The sequence below is a fragment of the Phyllostomus discolor genome, chromosome 6, assembly GCF_004126475.2.
Source record: "Phyllostomus discolor isolate MPI-MPIP mPhyDis1 chromosome 6, mPhyDis1.pri.v3, whole genome shotgun sequence".
In the NCBI taxonomy this organism is placed as follows: domain Eukaryota; kingdom Metazoa; phylum Chordata; class Mammalia; order Chiroptera; family Phyllostomidae; genus Phyllostomus; species Phyllostomus discolor.
The window spans coordinates 61,099,565-61,119,149 of record NC_040908.2 but is presented as its reverse complement, the minus strand read 5'-3'; the positions used below and the strand labels follow the sequence as shown (position 1 = coordinate 61,119,149).

The window sequence follows — 19,585 nt, the reverse complement described above, 5'->3', positions numbered from 1 at the left end:
TTCCAGGATACCTGCTATGCCAACATTTTGAACTTCTTGGTAATACTCATTTGGAATCTAAAATGTAACAAATGCCTACTCCTATTCTTATACTTTACATAATTTAATCTTCTAATTGGTAACCAGAGAATTCTTATAGAAATCTCACAGGAATGATGCTGAATAGATGATATGGGACAGTCTACTGAACAGACACCAATTTCACTAGAGGTTCATGAACTTGTTGAAAAGAGTCAGGATAACAGCTTGGTTTTACTATTTGCCTAGCTTCTTCATGGAGATGGAGTGAAGCATGGATCAAACACAGCCCTTCTAAGTATTGTTGTAGGATTCTTTTATATGAAATGGAAAGTGACTCAAAGGTTTAAGTATTTTTGGCCCATTTGGGTTTCCTTATGCTCTGAAAAAATAGCCACTGCTTTCTTCCTTTTGCTTTAGGGGTCCCTGCACTTAGGAGAGAGAAAGAATGGCTTCTTCTACTTATTGAGTACTGGCTCAGGGCGGGCTGACACTCCAGTATCTTGGGCTGGGTTCATACCTTTACTTTCCATTAGTTTCCACTTCTCTCCCTGCAACTCTAAAGGGCCATGTTTCCAATTAGAAGATCAAGGGATGGGAGCTGCAGGACAAGAAAACCACCAAACCAGTGTCTCTCTAATATGAATTACAACTGCCAAGAGGCATTCAAAAGAATTAAGAATAAAGTCTGGCAGATAAAAAGGTTGTGATTTGCACTTGAATTGCTTCAAAATGCAATGAACACTGAAACCTTTACATGAGAACAAAATCCTACAGTAATCAGTGGTAGTTTTAGAAAAATAATTCATAACCTGAAACCAGAAGCACCAACGCCTACAAATTTAATTACTGTGGTAGGCTAGTAAATTTTGGGGAGATTACTGGGAGAAATGCCAAGAACTTTCATGAGATATAAGCTTGGGAAGGGGAAGCAGAAATGAAAGTGGAAAAGGAAGTTAGAGCTGAACCTGACCGTATGCTTTCCGACTCAGAGAGACTGGGCAGGAAATGGCTTTCCCTGGAGGAGACCCCAAAGGGGAAAAGAGCCCCAAATGCACAGCTGCCCACCACCCACCTGTAATAGGAGAAGGCAACGGAGAGCAGAGAGGGGAAGCAAATAAACCCTCCTTATAGTCCATTAATGAGATTTTAATTGGGATCAGCATTTTCCTCTTTTGTATGAAAACATTCTCCAGAAGACTTACAATCTGATCAAAATATCTTATAAAAACTAACAATGATGCGAGCAAGTCAACTTTTACTTAACAAGCATGACTCATATAAGCCATAGATTTGAAAAGAGAAGCAAAAAATTGCATCTCAGCACTGAGTCGCTTTTAGGAAAACATCAAATAAAATAAAATTAGAAGTTAGTTTTTCTCTTTGAGGATACTGTTCTTAAAAAGAATCAAAATGACAATTGTTACAAACAACTTTTTCCTTTGTTGCATCTGGAAAGGATATTAAATCTCTAGGGGCTCTGTGTTCAAGTGTAAGATGAGCTGCAAAGTCATCCGTGACATGATTAGGATCACCTCCAGGTAATGCTGCACATATAGGACAAATCTGAAATGAAAAAGAAAGCAGATTTAATAAATGGACACTGATCAGACATCTTTCTGGATGAATACTTCACCGTGAATTTTACTACCACCGAGTTTTACCCAGGCAGAAACGCAGCAGATCCTGCCCTAGTGAAGGCAGGGGAGGCCTCACAAGAACCGCAGCACGCTGGGGAAGGAAGCTAAGATGGTGACACAGGCAAACACGGCTCGCCTCCGCACATGGCCACATCAAAATTACAACTGAACTACACAACAACCATTATCCAGGACCGCCAGAAACTGAGATGAATGGAAGTCTTACAAATATGGAACTGAAGCAGAAACTGCATCAAGGCTGGCAGGAGGGGCGGTCGTGGAATGGGCTGGTCCCACCGCCACAGTGCTGTAGGTCAACACTGGGAGGGACATCTCAGGAGCCAGGGGCCCCAGTGCCAGGAAGGTAAGCCCCCACAACTTCTGGCTGCAAAAACCAATGGGGTTGAAGCTGTGGAACACAGAAACTCCTGGATTCACAGGCAGCTCCTCTTAAAGGGCCCAAGCACGAACTTACTCAGACTCACTCCCTCCAAACTCCAGCATGGGGCAGCAGCTTCAAAGACACCCAGGGGCATATGGGGAAGAACTGAAGTGTCTGGCATCAGGTTAAGAACTGGGGAGACAACATTCTCTTTGACAGAACTGCTGGCAAGGCCATTGTTCCTTTTCGGAGCCCTGCCCACAAAGAGCTGGCAGGCGGGCACCTATCAGAGACCCCAGCAAATTGGTTTACACTGTTTGCCCACCCTGGTGATTCCCTGAGGCTCCACTCCACCCAACTTTCAAGCCCAGCCAAGCTGTTTCCAGTGGCTTTTCCATACAAATGGCTTGTCTTAGCTCATGCTTCAGATTTTTCTAAATCCTTTCAAACAAGCAGCATCTGGCCTCAGTTCACAGCTTGGGAACTTCCAAGACCAAAACAAGTAGCAGCCATCTGTAGCCAACTTTGTAGCTTATGCCAGGTAGGCCTGGAAAGAACACTTCCAGGGGGTTGACCTTGGCCTGCACCACCTAGAAACCCCTGAGCCAGCACACCTGATGGAAAGCTACAGACCACACTGGAGCACCACCACCCCAACCCCCTCCACAAGTGACACAATCAAGAGGTGAACTCAGTGGGCACCACAGCCTTGCTGAAGTAAGTCCTACTGTGTGGAGTGGGCCCCTGCATAGCTGATCATCCACGGTGGTTAGAGTTTGGTGGTCAGTGGTCACAGCCAGTCCTTGCAGCTGATCAGCTTGGATAAATCCCTCCCCTCCCACTGACCTGCCAATAGCAATCAAGGCTCACCTACAAGAGGAGGGTGTATTTGGCCCACACAGAGTGTGCACCTCAATTGCCAAGCTTGGGTGATAGGGGAGGCTGTGCCACTGGACCCTATAGGACACCTACTATATTAGGCCATGCTACCAAACCAAGGAGTCATAGCAGCTCTACCTAATACAAAGAAAAACAAAACAAAACAAAACAGGGAGGCTGCCAGAATGAGCAGACAAAGAAACATGGCCCAAATGAAAGACCAGAATAAAACTCCAGAAAAAGAACTAAACAAAATGGAGAAAAGCCATCTACTAGATACAGAAAACACTGGTTATAAGGATGCTGAATGAACTTAGAAGAGCAGATGAACTCAAGAGAACTTCAACAGCATGAAAAATGACATGGAAACCATAAAAAAGAACCAGTCAGAAATGAAGGATACACTAACTGAAATATATAACAATGTACAGGGAATCAACAGTAGAGTGGATGAAGCCAAGATTCAAATCAGTGGTTTAGAATATAAGGAGGCAAAAAACACCCAATCAGAACAGCAAGAAGAAAAAATAATATTAAGAAAAAATGAGGATAGTGTAAGGAGCCTCTGGGGCAACTGCAAGCATCCGCATCATGGGGCTGCTAGGAGAAGAGAGAGACCAAGAAATTGAAAACCTGTTTGAAAAAATAATTACAGAAAACTTTCCTAATTTGGTGAAGGAAATAGACATACAAGTCCAGGAAGCACGGAGAGTCCCAAAAAAGATGAACCCCTAAAGGCCCATAGCAAGACGCATTATAATTAAAATGCCAAAGGTTAAAGACACAGAATCTTAAGAGTAACAAGAGAGAAGCAGTTAGGTACGTACAAAGGAGATATCATAAGACTGTCAACTGATTTCTCAAAAGGCTAGAAGGGATTAGCAAGAAATATTCAAAATGATGAAAACCAAGGACCTACAACCAAGGTCACTACCCAGCAAAGTTATCATTTAGAATCAAAGGACAGGTAAGAGCCTCCCAGACAAGTAAAATCTAAAGGAGTTTCTCATCACCAAACTAGTATTATATGAAATGTTAAAGGGTCTTCTTTGAGAGGATCAAAAATATGAAAAATAAAATGGCAATACATATCTACCAATAATTGAATCTAAAAAACAAAATAAATGAACAAGTAGAACAGAAACAGAATCATACAGAGAACATATTGATGGTTGCCAGATTCCAAGTGTGGGCAGGGGGCGGTGTTTTGGGGGATGGGCAAAAAAAGTGAAGGGATTAAGATGTTCAGCCCTGGCTGGTGTAGCTCAGTGGCTTGTGTGGGCTTGTGAACCAAAGTGTCCCTGGTTCAATTCACAGTCAGGGCATATGCCTGGGTTGCAGGCCAGATCCCCAGTATGGGGGTGCACAAGAGGCAACCACACATAGATATTTCTCACCCTCTTTCTAAAAAAATGTTCAAATTGGTTGTTACAGAATAGTCATGGGGATATAAAGGACAGCATAGGAAATATAGTGGCCAAAGAATATACATGCATGACCCCATGGACACGGACAAGAGTGAGGGGACTGTCTGAGAGAGTACGGAGTTTCTGGGTGGAGGGGGCACATGGGGAAAAATTGGGACAACTGTAACAGCATAATCAATAAAATAGAATTTAAAGAAAGAACTACGGGCCCATCAGTGCTCTCACTCACAACAAAAACACATCTCAGAGCCAGACACCAGGTCCGGACAGACAGTTCAAACTTGAGTTCTGATAAAGCCTCTTTGCAGTGTTCCAGTTCATTGACATGGTCTAGCAAAATAGTTTCCATAAAAAAATTAAAATATGCTATTCAGTGCACATTATGCCTAAGTCCAGTCTTGAATGGTCAAGACTGAGACATAAGCTTTTCCAAAGTAAACAAGACCTGACGGCCAATTGCAAAAAAAGACAGCAAATACTCTTACTTATGTATTTTAAATGTGATATGGTAAGACAGACAATGATTGCTGATCATATGCAAATGTGTCTATAACTTCATGAATTGGACTTCTAAGGAGAAAAGAGGGTGGGTGGGACAAAAGCTTGAGATCAGGGCAATGTCAGGAATCAGAAGACCAATATCCCCATAGACCTTAGGGCAAGGGATAAAAGGAGGACATGGGAATAAAATGGTATATAGGGAGACAAAGGAGGCTTGATAGGTTGGAAATGGGCTTTCTGAAACAGTAGTTTCAACAGAAGTGGTGAAAGGAGGCAGGAGAGGGTAAGGACAGAAATAATGAGGAACTATTAGTGAAAAGGCCCCACTCTTCCAGAGGTCCAAATAGACAGATGATGATCTAAGAATGGTAGCTAAGCCTTTGAAGTATGAAGAACTTCAATCTTAAAGAGCACAGCTAAGAACATGAGACTGAAGCACAGGAGCATGATCAAAGGAAGCCCCTGGGAAACATACAGTTAAAGTTTTAGGCTTGTGCCTCTCTAGGGAAAAAAGAGTTAAGGATAGGATATGTGATTCACCTTGCCAACACATGTGTCCTGTGCTTAAATTCTTTCACTTGGAGAAAAATTTGGGCAACTGGCAGTGACCTTACTGTCCCTTACAGCAGTGTGGAAGAAGGCAGGAGCACTGGAGATGAGGAGGCAGGGAAAGGTGAGATTTGGGAGGGCAGCTCGGGGATAGAGAGGGAAAAAGGAACTACTCCGATTTCTCAAAAGCAGAAGTCCCCTGAGAATCTGACTCTGTTGTGATCCCAGTTCTTCTAATGCCTAAGCAGTCAGCTGTCCTGATTATCTGCCTTAGGACTGAGAAATAGCCTCAAGAAAACCTAAGCCTTGACTGGTGTGGCTCAGTGGGCTGGGCCGTAAACTGAAAGGCCTCTGGTTCAATTCTATCAAGGCACATGCCTGGACTGGGGGCCAGGTCCCCAGCTGTGGGGCATGCAAGAGTCAACCAATCAATGTTTTTTTCTCCCTTTCTCCTTTCCTTCCCCTCTCTCTAAAAATAAGTAAACAAACAAATAAACAAATGAAAGAAAACCTAAGATGCTCATGGGAAATAATGTTTAAACATGACTGTGAGAGAAAAGTAGGGAGGTCATAATGGGATGTGCCTATGAGGCAAAGAGAAGTAGACAGATATACATGTGCCTTTCTTAGAAGATGCTAGAAAGGTGGTTGGGCACTTGTTTCTGCCAGAGAGGAGAAAATCAACTGTTTTTGCTCACAAGTTTACAAAGTAAAAAGTATCAACTCTCCCTTCACTAGGAATTCGGGTTTTACTGTCTGTGCCATTCCTGCGTGGTGACACTGAGTAATAGTGTTTGATACACGTGTTTTACTTCTCATGTATTTATGTCTTCCTTAACTAGATTGTAACCTCTTTGAGAAATGCTGGACAGTGTGATTTGATTCTTGTCTGGGAACCATGACCAGGCTTGTTAAAGCAAAGAGACTGACGAGGTTTGGATAAACAACCTTCAGTTGTTTAAAAATAAAACAAACCAACCAACTTAGATATTTTGAGACTTGGCATTTTTCAAGTTAGTAGGTACTGGACTATGTATAGTATTGTTATATCATAAGACTATGTGTATAAGACTTTTATCCAAAGAGAAAATAACCAAAAGGAAAAGGCATCTTCATTTTTTAGATTGGCCGTTGGGTAAAATCTATGTACAACTTGAATTATAAAAAGATACCTGCAGAGGTTTCAGTACTTTGAGGATACATGTAAACATTCTTAGACGAGAAAAATCTCCTCCAGAATATGCATTCTTGGAAGGAAGGCAGAGTGGGAAAGTATAGATACCACATGTACAATACTAAGAATGTTATTCTTTTTCTTTTTGAGAGGGTAAGGGAGGGAGAAAGAGAGGGAGTGAAACATCCATGTTTGAGAGATACACTGATTGGTTGCCTCTTGCAACGGGGGGGGGAAAACCTGGTCTGCAACCCAGGCATGTGCCCTGACTGGGAATCGAACCAGTGACCTTTTGGTTTGCAGGCTGACGTGCAATTCACTGAGCCACAGCAGCCTGGGCAACAAAGTTCTAATAAGAATGAAATTCTCCTCCAAACTAGAATAGCACCATTGAGGGTTGGCTAGGATGGGAGTAAAAGACAGAGAACTGTACTTGAATAACAATTAAATAAAAAAGATAAAAAAAGGAAAGCACCATTGTAATGGGAACGTAAAATAGACAATCAAGGTCTTTAACATTGTATATTAATCTCAGTTCTGCAACTCAATGTCTTTTAGATCTCATTACAGTAAGTGTGCTAAGATGGCAAGATGAAGGTACCCAGAAGTGCTTCATTCAGAGAGAAGTTAACACAAAACAAATAAACTTCTGTAATAACCAGGGAAAAAGAATTAACTACCAACATAAGGAATTACTGGGGCAGGAGGACCATCTGGTTTCACAGCACGCACGGAAAAATTAAGAGACTAGATTACAACCAAGTGGAAGATGTCGCCACACTTGGGCCAAATGAAGCTGACTAAGATGAGGACTTTTGAAAGGAAAACTAAACTTCACTGTGGATGGGACCAGATACCTAGATCACCTTTTAGGTTTTATACTAGGTACTTAGCAAACTAATTCATGTTTTAGGAGAAGAATTTGGTGACTTAAGGTCGTACTGCTTGAGAGGTAACGGAGAAAGCAAGAAGAAGAAAGAGAAGCGAGAACCAAGTGGGGCAGGAGAAACAGGGCAGAGGCGGGGGTGGGACGGGGACAGGTGGAACGCTGCGCTGCCCTTCGGGGGCACGAGTACAGCGGCACAAGTTTTGATTGTGTCTTTCGGTCCACATGGTGGTGCCCAATCCTTTTTACAGGACAAGAAAATCCCACACAAAGGATAAGCTATTGACCCTACGATTATGAGTTTGTCAACATTAGTATTTATTATACTTCTACTGCCACATGATATAGTAATATCTATTTCTTGAACAAAAAACTTCCATGTAACATATTAACTTAAAATTATGACAACTTGTCAACATTAAGGGTTACTGAGTTGGCCTAAGTCAGCGTTTTCTTAATTTGACTAAAGATTTTAAAATTATAGCTCCCCATGCCTCTACCTGGAAACCATTCTAGGAATTTAGATTCTATATTTTTGACAAGGGTCCAGTTATCTTATAACTGAATAAATCAGTCAAGTACAGTTCAAATACACAATGATACTGAAAAATAACAAATATTTACCCTGTTGTATGAAACACCAACTGTTACTGTTACTTGCTGCTCCCCTTCACCCTTATTCACAAATGTCCTTGGGCGCTGTCTTTGCTATTGCTCGAGCCTTCCCCTTCTGCTTCCCCGTGCCACTGAAGGTCAACAACAGTCCTGCTTTTTCTCTGCAATCCTCTTAGAAGCCTTTTCCAATGTACTGACATCCCACGCTTAGACACAACAGAGTTTCCACTTCCCCGTGTGGTCCCAATTTATGATTCACAGCAAGCAACAGTCAGGGAATATTCTTAACATGGGTGGTGATCGATGTGTAAAGCAAACTTTCTCAAGTCCATACTTAAACACCAAGTCACTGCTTAACTTGCACAACTTTTCCCCTGTGACAGGCTATGTCCACACACACACAAGCACAAAGTCTAAAGTCAGCATGCTTGGTTTTTGCTTTAAACAAGAGCACCACACGTTCATCCTCACGTGATTTATTAACCAGTCTAAAGCAAACTTCAGATTTCCTCCAGCCTCTTTCTTGAACTCATACACCCACACCGGGCAGCACTCCCTCTCTTGGTGGTATGTAGAGCTTTAAAAACAACAAAAGAAAAGTTAAATTCCATGTGATAAGTTCTTTCCTTGGTTTTTTTTTGGGGGTGGTGGTGGTGGTGGTGGTGGTGGTGGTGGTGGTCAGTATGCTTAATAAGTTTCTTGCTCATTCTGTTCACTGCTATAGCATAATGCATTTTTGAAAAAGTACCTATCTGCTCTACATATAACCTGGCTTTAACTGAAGCTAAACTGCAGCATTATACAGAGATTGGTTTTTCACCAAAATCATTCAGTAGGTGCCTAAGCACTAGATTGGTTCTTTGCAATGAGGCTGATCCATTTTGACGTATCACCCTTTCAGACCACACGAGCCACACCAGCCAGGGAACTGGACAGCAGAATTTAGAACATTTGGTAGTTTTTGTTATATACAAAAGTTTTGATCTTCCTTACATTTTAAGACTTGATTTAAAAGTCCTAAATAAGACTGGCAAGTATTCAAAGTGAAGAAAAGTAAGGACCTACAACCAAGGTACCCCACCCAGCAAAGCTATCTTTTGAATGGAAGGGCAGATAAGGTGCTCCCCAGATTAGGTAAAGCTAAAGGAGTTCATCATCACCAAGCCCTTATTATATGAATGTTAAAGGGACTTATCTAAGAAAAAGAAGATCAGAACTATGAACATTAAAATGACAACAAGCTCACAACTATTAACAATTGAATCTAAAAATCAAAAACAAAGTAAGCAAACAACTAAATAGGAACAGAATCAGAGAAATGGAGACCACATGGAGGGTTATGAGGATGGAAGGGAAAGGGAGAGAATCGAGGGAAGGTATAGGAAATAAGAAGCATAAACAGTAGGTACAAAATAGACAGGCAGAGGTTAAGAACAGTATAGGAAATGGAGAAGCCAAAGAACTTATACGCTCGATCCATGGACACGAACTAAGGGGGGAATGGCTGGGCGGAAGGGGGGTACCTGGTGGAGGGGGTCAAAGGAGGAAATATTGGGATAACTAATAGCATAATCAATAAAACATACTTTCAAAAAGTCCTAAATAATTAAGCTTTCTTTTTAAATATGGTTCTTGGAAATTTAAATTATATATGTATGTTGATACCCTGGGATTCATGAAACTTGAAATAACATAATTTAGCCACAATAAAAAATAACTCCAAATAAGAGTCAGAGCTTTATCTTGTCCACAATCCATTCCATATATCAGCACACACATTCACCTTGAAGAAAAAATCCAATGTAAGTCTTACTTTTTCTATCATCCCAAGGGTAAGCTAGATATTTTGTCTGTGGACTTTAAGAAAAAGGAAATGGGCACCTCTTAATGCTTAATGGTATCAATAGGAACTCAGATTCTTATTGATACCAAGAAGACAGGAATGGAGGCAGGGCCCCAAAGCCAGCAACAATTTTAGTGAAGAGCCAGAGGTAAACTCTACTTAAGTTAGTGGGTTTATACTCTTTATAAGGTTTTTAAAAAATTAGAGTCTGGTGATGATGGAAAACTCTGTATGGTACTGTTACTCTTCTCAGGGGCATTAACAAGTTTGTCAAGCACGGCTGAATTTGGTAGGACTTCTTAAAAAACAAAAATGATCTCAGCTTGAATATGTAGATTATCATCTTAAAATAATTTTCTTAACCAGTTTTATTATTGTTGTTTTTTTTAACGTGAGAGGCACAGTGGGAAAAGAAGGCTGAAAAGTGCATAAAGAACTTCTGAGCTACCTTACAATTTGCCAACAATCACCAGAGAGTGTCCTTCTTTATTTATACTACCTTCCCTAATAACCTTCCTGCAGGCCCTGCAAAACATTTCTATGCACTGACTTGAAATTAGCTATCTGTACACTGAACTAGACAGACCAGTATTTCATAGGGCAAAGACACCAGACTAGTGAGCAAAGAAGAAAGGAATTAAAAATGAATGTCTCTAGTACTTCCCTGCTGCTGCTCTTACCTAGCACTTCATTTCACATTAAGTGTTCTTCCCATTCTGAGAACTGCCTATTGACCTTGACCTACATGAGTTTAATTCAACACAGAGGGAAATGCAGAATAATGAAAACCCTACCCAGAGGTAATGGCATATTCTCAGTAACAGGCACAGACACCTTCCTAGAAAAGCTACTATTACCTTATTTTCATGATAATCTAAGTGATTCCTCTTTTGGTTTTCATATCATCTTAGGAAACTGATTTCTCATAGGAGTATCTTTAAAAATATCATGACACACATATCAGGATTATTCCAAACAAATCTGAAACATCCAAAGCATCTCCTAGCATTTTCTTCCCTCATATGAACTCAAAAATCTGCTGGGGTACTAATGGTTGCGTCACCCTTAAAATCAAAAGTACTACTTTCTGATTTTAACTAAGTAAACGTGCTCAAAATAACTAAAGAATATGCAAAGACAGCCAAATACTGAAGAGAGAAAAAAGTGACCTACTCTGTATGCTGAGTCAAAAGTAATGAAAAGCACAAATAGTACAAGTACCAAGTCCTGACGATCTACAGCCCCTAGCTAAATGAAGTTGAGAAGTAGCATTATGATTTTGCCTGTAGCAACGGCATTTTTCAAATCCTGTTTCCCCACTATTAAATAAAGTACTGCTGTGAGTTCACATAAAAGCATATGGAATACAACTGCATTCTTTGATAAAGAGGAATACATGCAGTAACAATTAATTTTTTAATGTATATTTGGCTTTCAAATGCTAACCTTTCTCAACTACCTGATTATACAGGTAAACAGGTAATCATATTTAAGAAAGTATAGAAGGTTAGAGTTAAAAGATTTGGAAAAATTGTGGTTTGCTCTACTATTACTGCTCCTAATAAGGAAATATATGTTTTGGGAAGTTAGATCAAATGAATCTAATTATTTATACACAAAATGTTATAATGATGTTGATAATTTCTATTGTCCTCTATGGCTCCTTTTAACTGACACCTCAACAGCTGTTTAAATATTATACATTATCCACTAAAACTGATTATTATAAATCATTAAAAAAGATTTATATGTCCTTCTATACAATCATTTTCCCTTTAAGATTTATTATTCAAAATAAGCCCTGGCTGATGTAGCTCAGTGGATTGAGTGTGGGTCTGCAACCAAAGGGTCATGGGTTTGATTCCTGGTCACAGCACATGCCTAGGTTGTGGGCCGGCTCATGAGAGGCAACCACACACTGATGTTTCCCTCTCTTTCTCCTTCCCTTCCCTTCTCTCTAAAAATAAATAAATAACCCCCACAAAATAAAATTGCCCATCAGATTGTGGAAGATTTCTAAAATGATTTTTTTCCTCGACCCCCCCCCAAATTTATTTATTTATTTTTTTTAAGAGAGGGGAAGGGAGGAAGAAAGAGAGGGAGAGAAACATCAGTGCATGGTTGCCTCTTGTGCATCCCCTACTGGGGACCCAACTCACAACCCAGGCATGTGCCCTGACTGGGAATTGAACCGGCAACCCCTTGGTTTGCAGGCCAACCATTGAACCCACTGAGCCACACCAGCCAGGGCTGTTCTTGATTTTTATTTCTTATCAAATTTGTATAACTGGAAGAAAATACTACCATGCTATTTCAAAATTAAACTTAATTTGTTACAAACACATCTAGGTCTTCATTAAAAAGGAAGGGAATGTATCACTAACATGTAAGGAGCCTCTATAAAAAAAGGAGACTCCCCTCCCCTAAACCCTTTTCTCAAGAGTAACAAAAGCAAAGAGCAAACAAATCAAGTAAAAAGTTGGAAGCAGTTAAGTTTCCATCAGTGAACTATTGAAGAACTGTTGTAATTATGTACAAAATAATATAATATAGATTTCTAGAAGTGAGAAAAGAATGTTGGTAAACCAGAAAGTGCTCTACCTTTCAAGCATAATGTTCATCACATGAATTGTAGGAGATTTACTAAACAAAGAACTGAAAGGTTAATTATACATCATTAATTAAAGGTAAAGGCATATTCCATTTAAAGGTTTTATTTATTTTTTAGACAGAGGGGAAGGGTAGGAGAAACAGAGGGAGAGAAACATCAACGTGTCGTTGTGTCTTGAGTGCCCTCTATTGGGGACCTGGCCTGCAACCCAGGCATGTGCCCTGACTAGAATTGAACCAGTGACCCCTTGATTTGCAGGCCAGTGCTCAATCCACTAAGCCACACCAGCCAGGGTGGCATGTTCTGATTAAAAACAAAAACAAAAACAAAAACTCCTGAAGGCTTTCTAATTAGCTGCAGTACAAGTCAGCTCAAATGTAAGATTTAAGAAAAATTTCAAGAGTCAGTCTTAATACCCTTTTATGTTCCAAGAAAAGTTTTTCCACCATGTTTCTTTCACAATCCAAACACATCCTCAATAGATCCCTCTTCTCTGCAATCCTGTCTGACCTACTACTTGTTCATTTCTACTACTAGGTTGATGGATTCTAATAATTACAGTGCTACTTAAAGCCCTCTTAATTCTTACAATTTTTATTTTACTGATTTCCATTTATTTTTAGGAGAGGGAAAGGAAAGGAGGGAGAGGGAGAGAAACATCCATCAGTTGCCTCTCTTACACTAACTGAGGCCCTGGCCTATAACCCAGGTGTGCCCTGCTGGGGAATCGAACCTGACCACCTTTTGGTTTGTAAGATGATGCCCTACCCACTGAGCTGCCCCAGCCAGAGCCCTCTTAATTCTTTCTACAGTCAGAATCCAGTTAGCTGTCCCAATCTACCAAATCTCATAACTAGGAGTGTTTTTAAAAACGTATACTTAGTTTCAAAATTGTATTGTTTATATTTGGTATTTATATAAAGACTCCCAAAACTATACCAACTCTGCTTTTTAAATTTTAACTAGTAATTACCTTCACTATGCATTCTATTTCAGATGTTATTTTTCATAGTCTGGTTTTGAAGGGTCTTCCATACCCTCAAAATTAAAAACCTCTTAAGTAATCTTACATTAATCTTAAGAAAGGAGGCAAATATTTAGGTTGGGGCTTTATAGTTCCTAGCTGAAAAAGGAAACAGAAAAATATAGTCAAGGACTACAAAACTGTTTTAGAAATTAACCTTCAGTAGGCTTTCTTATTGGCCATGTCAGGTACCAGTAAATCCTTATTGGTGGTGACAGTTAATATCTGGTGATATATCTGGTTAGAGGAGCGAGACCCTTAAATCCTATCAGTAGGTATAAGGTGATGGTCTTGAGGACACAGGCAGGGCAAAGCCAGAAGCAAACTGAGCATTTAGAAAGAAAAATGTTAACAGGAACAGAAAAGGAGATCCAGTCAGTTATTATGTGAATATAATCTTCCACCTAAATGACATGAGTCACGCAAACTCCAGAATTGAAAAATGTTTGATTAACCCTGAGACTTTGCCAAATACTGAAGATGGGGTAAGAGGGGACACACAGTAGTATCATCAGGGCATTTGCATGTAACTACCATATTAGAGCTGACAATATGCTTCACATACATTCAGAAAGGCATTCAAAATATTTAACAACTGGTTCGGCACAGGCACCAATCCTTCAGTACGATGCATGCACTGGCTTCCACTCTGAAGGCCTGGTGCCCATGCTGTACCTGCTCTGAATCTAGGACATGACTTACATGATATAAAGAAAAATCCTGCACCTTCATATCAAAGATTCTTGTCTGCTTGTCTACCATTTTCCACTTTGAAATGTCTGGGTATATTATGGGTGGGAACAAAGGCAGATGAAGTGCTCATGCAGACTAAGAGTGAATGGGGGGGGGGGGGGGGAATTCCTTAAAATATTCCACAACCACCAATATGAAAAACAGCATAGCCACTGCCTTGAGCTATGTTCCAAAAGCATGGAAACTTAATGAAGGCATGTAATTGAGTATAACTATAAGAACCGGACCACAAAACCACTTGTAGATGGTCAGTAATTAATTTTCAAACTATGTATCGGGTATAAAGGAGTATAAAATTGTATTTACTTTCAGGAAAAAAAAAATAAGGCCAGGCTGGTGGGGATTAATTCTTATTCTAAAAAACATATAATCAGCTTTTCATTCAAGGATGGGACTTAAAATTTCCACTGGATTTTCAAATTTTGGATGTGAAAAACTGAACCCTGGTAGGGTGATGACAGTACAGTAGGGCCTATTGGGTAATGATGATTTTAAGAATGCCTCGTTTACAGTAGGGGAAACCTCTCCTTTACTGTATTTAGGTAAATAAGGGACCTAAGTTTGACAGAAATGAAATCAAAGAGAACTTATCCCAAGTTTTCCACAACTAGAATAAAGACGCAATCAAGTCAGCGTGGTTCATACTGGTACCTGAAACTGTACCAAAATGAAGCAGAGTCACCTTTACGAAATAAAAAGAACGAATTAAGAACAGTAGTGGAATGTAACAAGTGTTTTGAGGCTCCCCAACATGCACGGTAAGAGCATTTCCAAGCCATCTGACAATAAAATTTGGCTCGAGGACTATATAATGTAAATTTACCACCTATTTGATAAATCTTTAACAACTTTAAGCATCAAAATAGCAATGTAATTGGGAATGAAAGTGAACCTGTACCATTCACAGCTGTAACAGCAGAGCTGTAGTGGAGACAATATAGGACCATGGTTAAGTGGAGACTCTACAACTCAGAGGGACTCTGGCTGAGTTCAAACTCAGGGGACAAACTCTACGACTCTGAGGGACTCTTTGGACATACTACTTTATTTCTCTTCAGTTTCAGTTCATTTGTTTTGAGTACATTTAAGGGCTTATTAGCTGATGCAGTGTGCAACTGCATGTGCCAAAATTCTCCAAATTCCATACCAACAGTTCCATTTTTCACCTCTTTATTATTCCTTTAATCCTCACCAAAGGAGATGCTTATCGATTTTAGGGAGAGGAGAAGGGAGTGAGAGAGAAACATCAATGTGAGAGAGAAACATGGATCAGTTGCCTCTCATATGCACCCCAACTGGGGACTGAACCCACAACCTAGGTATGTGCCCTAACCAGAAATTACACCCATGACCTTTCAGTTTACAAGATGATGCTCTAACCAACTGAGTCACATCAGCCAGGACTCTCACCTCTTACTTTATTATTAACAATGGTAAAGGGGAGAGGGAACTGTTGAATGTACTTTATCATCTCTTGAAGTTGGATATATGCTAAATCAGATGCCAACCAAAATATCCAAAGATATTTCAATGCAAGACTTAAAAAAAATTTGTATTTATTTATTTATTTATTTATTTAAAGATTTAATTTATTTTTAGACAGAGGGGAAGGCAGGAAGAAAGAGAGGGAGAGAAACATCAATGTGTGGCTGACTCTCTCATACCACCGCATGGGGACTTGGCCTGCAACCCAGGCATGTGCCCTGAATGGGAATCAAACTGGTGACCCTTTGGTTCACAGGCTAGCACTCAATCCACGGAGCCACACCAGCCAGGGCAAGACTTTGTGTATTATTCTGGGTCTTTGGCTGTTAGCCACTGGAAAAGATCAGAGTACACAGAACTTCTACAGAGTACAGGGACCTCAGAGTTTTGAACTATGAAGCAAGAGATCTGATCTGATGAAAACCAAGTAAATCAATGAGATGTGACAATGGAATACTACTTAATATGTGACCAAAGATTTTTTTCCTTATTGTTTTAGAGAGGGGGGAAGGAGAAAAAGAGGGAGAGAAACATCGATCGACTGCTTCTTGCATGCCCCCAACCGGGGACCTGCCCCACAACTTGGGGATGTGCCCTGACTGGGCATCCAACCAGCAACTTTTGGTTCGCAGGCTGGCACTCAACTAAGCCACACCAGCCAGAGTGTGACCAAAGATTTTTAAATTTCCCTTGAAGGTTTCATTATAGAAAAAAAAAATTAAGCAGGTAGCAGGAATACTATAAAAAGAGCTGTGCTGCAGGCTGAGGTGCTTTTAATCTTTTCACAATGCATTTACTGAAAACTCTGAATTTGGTTAAGATTCTACACTTGCTTTTTAACAACAGTGCAAAAATGAATAGTGTGGACAAATGAGCATTATCTTGCACACATGCTGCCTCCTAAGATGGTAAAATTGCTGTTAAAAGATAACTCTAATAACTATTATGCAAACTTAGAAGACACATGATAGTGACCTAGCATTATTTACTATTAGAAGTGGTGTCCTTTACTGCATCATTTTAGAGACAAGGCTGCTTTACTTACCACTTCTGTTGACGTTTCTGCGTGTTCAGACGTAACATGTTCTTGAAGAGATGTCTCCGTATAGCCCATTTTTCCACAATAGGGACAAGTAAAAGACTGTGGCTGCTCTACTGAGAAAGCTTCCCCACCATAGTACAAATCTGAAAAATAAAGCGGAACTGAGCTGAGAAATAACTATTATTAGTTTTTTAAATATGTAAAGATGTAATCATATGGCACAAAAGTTTTTTCTTTAAAGCATGCCTGAAACCTCCACCAGCAACCTCACGGTCAGTGAGAGCTTAAATGCCTCCCTGTTTACATCTGCAACACCCTTACTCTCCCAAGGGTTCCATGACAGCTCTCCAATTTCCTTCTCCATATAGCTACTACAGCCTTCAGAGAAAAACAAAGCAAAAAGTTTTTTAATCCCTTCATTTAATGTCAAAATATCTCTAATTTCACATCCAGTTCTAATTTCACTGTAGTTTACTTTTCCTCTGTATACACTGTGGCAATACCAATGTCAACACAAAGAAATCAGCAGGGTGCATCATATACAAGAACCCAAGTGCTCAGAGGGAAAGAACTAACAACCTGCTCAATACACCATCTCCCAGATGCAGTTTTGTCTGTAGAACATACACCATTCTTACAGCAGGAAGGACCCCCGGCATTCAGTTCTTGTAGTGTTAAGTGGACTGAATACAGCACTACTGCAGCAGCACACACTGCTCAATTTGGTTAGTGAAGAGCCAACCAATTGATGAGAGTCTGGGAATAATCAGTTTGCCTCATTAGTACATTTCAAGGAATAAGTCTACTTTCCTCCATTAGTAGTACACAAAAAATGTAATGGAAAGTATTATATTTAGTAGGTTATGTTGCTTCAATACAAAGAACTATCTCATTATTTAACATGAAAAAAATGCCTAAATTTAAGAGGGTATGATCATTTTTGTAAGAAAAGGGAAGGAACTGTTCACTACATGATTTGTTCACATTAATTTTTAGGGAGATTTAGATTACCTTAAAAATATGTACCTGCTATACATATATTGTTCATAAGACTTGCCAGGTGCATTTAGGGTATGTGGGGATAATATAAAAAATGAGGTGAAAGACTGGATTCTTTCCCTCTAAGACCAGAAACAAGACAAGAATGTCCACTCTTGCCATTTCTATGTTTCATAGAGATGAAACACAGAAAACATAGACATGAAACATAGTAAAACACATTTCAGTGTTTTACTGCAGGATCTAACCAAAGTAATTAGGCAAGAAAATGAAATGAAAGCAATCAAGATGGAAAGAATGAAGTAAAACTACCTCTATTACAGATGACATGACATACATACAGAAAATCCTAAGGAAAACACTAAAAAACTATTAGAAGGAATAAAAGAGATCAGTAAAGTCACAGGATACAAATCCTATATACAAAAATCAGCTGTTTTTCTACATACTTGCAGCAAACAATACAAAAATAAAATTTAAAAAATTCCACTTACAATAGCAAAAAGAGTAAAATACTTAGAAATATATTTAGTGAAAGTATAAAACTTACTCTCTGATAACTATAAAACATTGTTGAAAAAAATTTAGATGACCTAAAGGAACAGAAAGATATCCCGTGTTCATGGACTGACAGACTTTTAATATTGCTACTCTCCAAACTGATCTACAGATTCAAAACAATCCCTATCAAAAATCCTAATGGTTTATTTGCAGAAATTTGACAAGCTGATCCTAAAATTCATACAGAAACTTGGGGATCTAGAATACCCAAAATAATCTTGTAAAAGAATGAGGGTGGAAGATCCACACTTCTCCATTTCAAAGCTTACTACAAAGCTATGGTTACTAAGACAGTGTGGGTGTGGTACTGGCATGAAGACAGACATATAAATCAATGAAGTAGCTTGAGAGTCCAGAAATAAACACTCACATTTATGAGTGACTTTTTTTTTTTTTTACCAGCATTATTGAGGTAACTTTGACATATGAAAATTGTATATATTAATAGTGTACAACTTGGTGTTTTAATATATGTATATACTGTGGAAAGATCATCATACTCAAACTAATTAACATACCCACCACCTCTATACAGTTACCATTGTGTTTGTTGATATAGAATATGATATTGCTAACTACGGTCACCATGCTGTGCATTAGAACTTTCTCATTTTGCATAACAAAACTGTGTACCCTCTGACCAATATCACCCTATTTCTTCCTTCCCCTGGCCAACTGGTTTTCAATAAGAATGCCAAAACAAACTCACTGGGTAAAAAACTGTCTTTTCAACAAGCAATGCTGGAACAACTGAATATCCACATGCAAAAGATTAGAGTTAAACCTCTACCTCATTCCATATAAAAAAATTAAGTCAAAGCGATCAAAAATCTAAATGTAAAAGCTAAAAACATAAAACTCTTAGAAGAAAACATAGTTTTAAATCTTTGTCATCTTGAATTAGGCAATAGGTTTCCTAAATGTGATACCAAAAGCACATTGTAAGGGAAAAAAACAGATATACTGGACATCATCAAAATTAAAGCTTGTATATTTCAAAACACACCATCAAGAAAGTGAAAAGGCAACCCATGGAATGGGAGAAAACTGCAAATCATCCATCTGATAAGGGATTTGTATACAGAATATACAACGAGCTATTAAAACTCAGTAATAAAGATATATTCCCCAATTTAAATTTTTGCAAAGGATCTGAATAAACATTTCTCTAAAGTAGATAGATGTACAAATGGCTA

At 39.3% G+C, this 19,585-nt stretch overlaps 1 protein-coding gene across 1 annotated transcript in view; it reads right to left on the bottom strand.

Annotated features, from left to right (window-relative positions):
- The window catches only part of KCMF1 (potassium channel modulatory factor 1), a 73,762-nt gene that overhangs the window by 10,117 nt on the left and 44,060 nt on the right, over positions 1–19,585 (bottom strand). The window contains exons 3-4 of the mRNA XM_028514482.2: positions 16,833–16,972; positions 1,483–1,584 (exon numbers count right to left, since the gene is read on the bottom strand). Coding sequence (XP_028370283.1) covers positions 1,483–1,584; positions 16,833–16,972 — 242 coding nt within the window. The remainder of the gene's footprint in view (positions 1–1,482; positions 1,585–16,832; positions 16,973–19,585) is intronic.